Source organism: Salvelinus alpinus, chromosome 19, assembly GCF_045679555.1.
Source record: "Salvelinus alpinus chromosome 19, SLU_Salpinus.1, whole genome shotgun sequence".
NCBI lineage: Eukaryota > Metazoa > Chordata > Actinopteri > Salmoniformes > Salmonidae > Salvelinus > Salvelinus alpinus.
Window position 1 is genome coordinate 52,446,004 of NC_092104.1, and position 3,613 is coordinate 52,449,616.

The 3,613-nt window shown below is 40.0% G+C and overlaps 1 protein-coding gene across 2 annotated transcripts; it reads left to right on the forward strand.

Annotated features, from left to right (window-relative positions):
• The first annotated feature begins 217 nt into the window (after positions 1-217).
• LOC139545812 (peptidyl-prolyl cis-trans isomerase C-like) lies at positions 218-3,355 on the forward strand. Of its 2 annotated transcripts, XM_071354021.1 has the most exons (6): positions 218-522; positions 640-689; positions 1,448-1,561; positions 1,930-2,023; positions 2,335-2,519; positions 2,806-3,355. In XM_071354021.1, the coding sequence occupies exons 1-6, from the start codon at positions 516-518 to the stop codon at positions 2,932-2,934; spliced, it is 579 nt and encodes a 192-aa protein (XP_071210122.1). In that variant the 5' UTR covers positions 218-515; the 3' UTR covers positions 2,935-3,355. The 2 variants fall into 2 exon arrangements, with proteins under 2 accessions (XP_071210122.1, XP_071210121.1); XM_071354020.1 differs by having other exon boundaries at positions 457-689.
• Positions 3,356-3,613: the final 258 nt, after the last annotated feature.

The following is a 3,613-nucleotide window of genomic DNA, read 5'->3' on the forward strand; positions in this document are numbered from 1 at the left end:
CCCAGCGTTGTACGGGTGTCATTGTAAATTAGAATTTGTTCATAACTGATTTGCCTAGTTAAATAACGTTTTTTTTTTTAAGTCTAATAAATTGCCTACCCATGTCCTGAATGCTGTAACCTATTCACAGTTTATTCACATTTGTTTGTATACAGGGAAATAAAACAATAGCCAACGACAACAAGAGTATATAGCCGAGTCTCAATTCAAGGGCTGCAGATGCTGGATGTGTGCCTCACCTCAAACCGCCGTGCAATTGTAATGTCTCCAAAATTGCCAGAGGGCGCAGTTCCTGATCGGGACACAAAACCCTTTACGGCTTTGTTGGATTGGTAAACATGTTTTAACGCGAAATTATAGAGAATGCATTGTCGGATGGGAGGCTATTTGAGGAGCGCTCGGGGCATCTATCTAATTTCTCACTGAGTTGAAGCATAGGTTGGGCTCCATTCTAAAGCCAACCTCTCCACTAAAACACGGCCCAATTTGGAGTGTGGTTTTATCATGCAGGAAGGATGGATGGTAAAAATCATTTTTTTCTGATATCTTTGGTACACTGAGATTATTATTTGTTTTGTGTCTGCAAGATGGAGCCGCAAATGATTTCCTGCTTCGTTTTCTTGGTTTTTGCGTTTTCAGAAAACGTCGGATGTATTAGAGGAAGGGTTGGACCTAAAGTGACCGAAAAGGTTAGTAGAGCATCGTGCTATCATGTTATTTTATGCGACGTCGGAGAATACACAAACACAGGCTTGCCTTACGGGGGGAATTCGATGGAAGCCTTCAAAGAACAGCTGCATTGTTGAATACATAGCACGAGAACCTACATGTTCATAACAGGAATAGCGCAATAACAGCACACTGTATTTATCCCATTCTTACGTTAAACGGCTTGGTAGCCTACACATATCGACATAGGAGCATCGGGAGCTAGGAATAGTTCACCGGAGATTAAACTCAACATAGCTTTTTTTTTATACCATTAGGCTGGCTACTGCCAATTGGGCGCAAGGCATTGAATGGAAGGAGTCGGACTATAAAATCCACGTTTTTCCACATAATATGCTACACTCATTCCCCATTGCACCATTTAGGAAAATATCCGTTCATAAATGCAGCTTGTAGGCCTATGTTTATGGGATATCTCAGCCATTCAAATGTGTATAATAAGTATTTACAATCCATAAATGTGTAAATATAAAGTGGGCCTATTTAGGTAAACGTCAAAGGTTCAGATTGTTCTACTCTCAGTGACTTTAAGCCTGTGCAACTAGATGAGACATTTTCTCCAGTTCACCAATATATCATAGGACTCAAATATGATCACTTCTGTTTTACATTTCTCAAAAAACTCTACTCTATAAACTGTACTGTATAACTCTACAGTCTACAGTATATGAATACATAATTGAAGCTCGTATGTTTGGTGTTTGTCTCCCTATCCCAGGTGTTCTTTGACATCACTGTGGCAGGTCATGAAGTTGGCCGGATCGTGATTGGCCTGTTTGGAGATGTTGTTCCCCTGACTGTGAATAACTTTGTGGCTCTTGCCACAGGGGAGGTAAGCCTACTGTATGCTGTCTGTGAAATCTGTTATTGTTGTGTGATTTAAACAACACAAAGGAAAGCATCGGAATACCAATATTCATCCATAGATCATAGGTCTTAAGAGTTGACATGATGTTGCTTTGGCAGAGTAGACTGAACACGCCGTCTTCATCTCAAATGGCACCCTATTCCCTAAATTGTGTACTTTTTTACCAGGGCCCATAGGGGCTCTTGTCAAAAGTAGTCCACTAAGTTGGGAATATGGTGCCATTTACAGTATTTGATTCTAACACACGGTTGCTAGCTAATAGATCACCAGCATCCTGGAGGGAAATGGATAAGCGATACTCATTTGAATTTCCAAAATCGTTGTTTTTGCAGAAAGGATATGGCTACAAAGGAAGTACGTTTCACCGGGTGATCAAGGACTTCATGATCCAAGGAGGTGACTTCACAGCTGGAGATGGAAATGGAGGTAAGAAAGATTTAAGTATGATCGCGTAGAGTTTGACCTGTCTTAGACATTTGATCTCATGTTGAATGTTGGGAATAGTAACAATAATAATAATTCATTTAATTTGTAAAGCGTTTTTCTCATAGGGCATCAACAAAGCAGAAAAGGTGGTTATGTACACTCCCTTAAAGTTCTCATTGGGCCCGTCCTAGAGGGAACCCTATTCCCTGTAGAGTGCACTACTTTTGACATGGGCTCATAGTCTCCAGTCCCAGTGTCTCCATCTGTCACCACACAGTCCCTAAATGCTGTTTACTCATTTGCTGGCACAGGTAGAAGCATTTACGGGAACCAATTTGCTGATGAGAACTTCAAGCTGAAGCACATGGGAGCAGGTTGGGTCAGCATGGCCAACGCGGGCCCAGACACCAATGGCTCTCAGTTCTTCATCACTGCGTCCAGGGCTCCTTGGCTGGACGGAAAGCACGTGGTGTTTGGGAAGATCCTGGAGGGCATGGTAAGTGGAGGCACACTACTGGAGGCTCACAATTTGCTGTTAGAATTTGAATTGTTTTGTGGCCACAGACATTGGAAAATCATCTGTCACTCACACATACACTCACACAGACACACACACACACACACACACACACACACACACACACACACACACACACACACACACACACACACACACAGAACACACAGAACACACACACAGAACACACACACAGAACACACACACAGGTGATACATAGTTGTCCAATTCAACACTAATACATATTCTAATCTTATTTTTTCAGTCTGTGGTTCACACCATCGAGCTCCAAGACACAAATGACCGGAACCTGCCCTACACAGAGTGTGTCATTGTCAACAGTGGGAAGATAGAAGTCAAAGAGCCATTTATTGTGGATGTGGAGGGTTGGTAGGGTTATCACTATGCGTGTTACTGTATTCAGAGAAATATTATGCAGTTGTTTATGGCTCTCTGATGTGTATACTAACTTTTAACAAAATGAATACAGTCATTATGAGAAGATGTCATTTACAATTTATATCTTAAAACCGTTGTAATTTAGTTTGTTAACCTACACTCATTAACTGCCAAAATTATCAGTATGTCATTTGCACTATCCACTCAGCACTTTGTCATGCTAAGCTGAAATAACTTTTAGTTTTTTACAATGTTGAAAGACTACACAAAGTATACAATACTTTACTTATTTTCACATATCAAATGTAAACACAGCACCTGTATGTTGTGAAATGTGTTTGAATATGTTAATGAGGTTCCCTTTGTGAGTATGTTTTATTATTTATGAGAAATTAAATTGTGGGGATTAATCTGGACGATGTAGTAGCAAGCTGCAAAGTTAATAATATTTCAAAAACTATTGCACAATTGCATAGAAAATTGCTAGTGATTACATCAGGGCAATTCCATGGTAACCGAATTACACTGACTCAGATGTTTCACTTTAAAATGTATGCCAAACAAAAATATTGATTTCCAAGTTTAACAAACCATATACCTCCATGCACAATGAGTACTTTGAACAATTTACACTTACATTTACTTAAAGAACTGTGCAGATGCAAAGTTTGGTA

What these genes read in the sequence shown, in the direction of transcription:
- LOC139545812 (XM_071354020.1), top strand. Translation starts at nt 588, where the DNA reads ATGGAGCCGCAAATGATTTCCTGCTTCGTTTTCTTGGTTTTTGCGTTT. An exon ending in GACCTAAAGTGACCGAAAAG is followed by an intron (nt 690 to 1,447) that starts GTTAGTAGAGCA and finishes TCCCTATCCCAG; the next exon opens with GTGTTCTTTGACATCACTGT. An exon ending in TGGCTCTTGCCACAGGGGAG is followed by an intron (nt 1,562 to 1,929) that starts GTAAGCCTACTG and finishes TTGTTTTTGCAG; the next exon opens with AAAGGATATGGCTACAAAGG.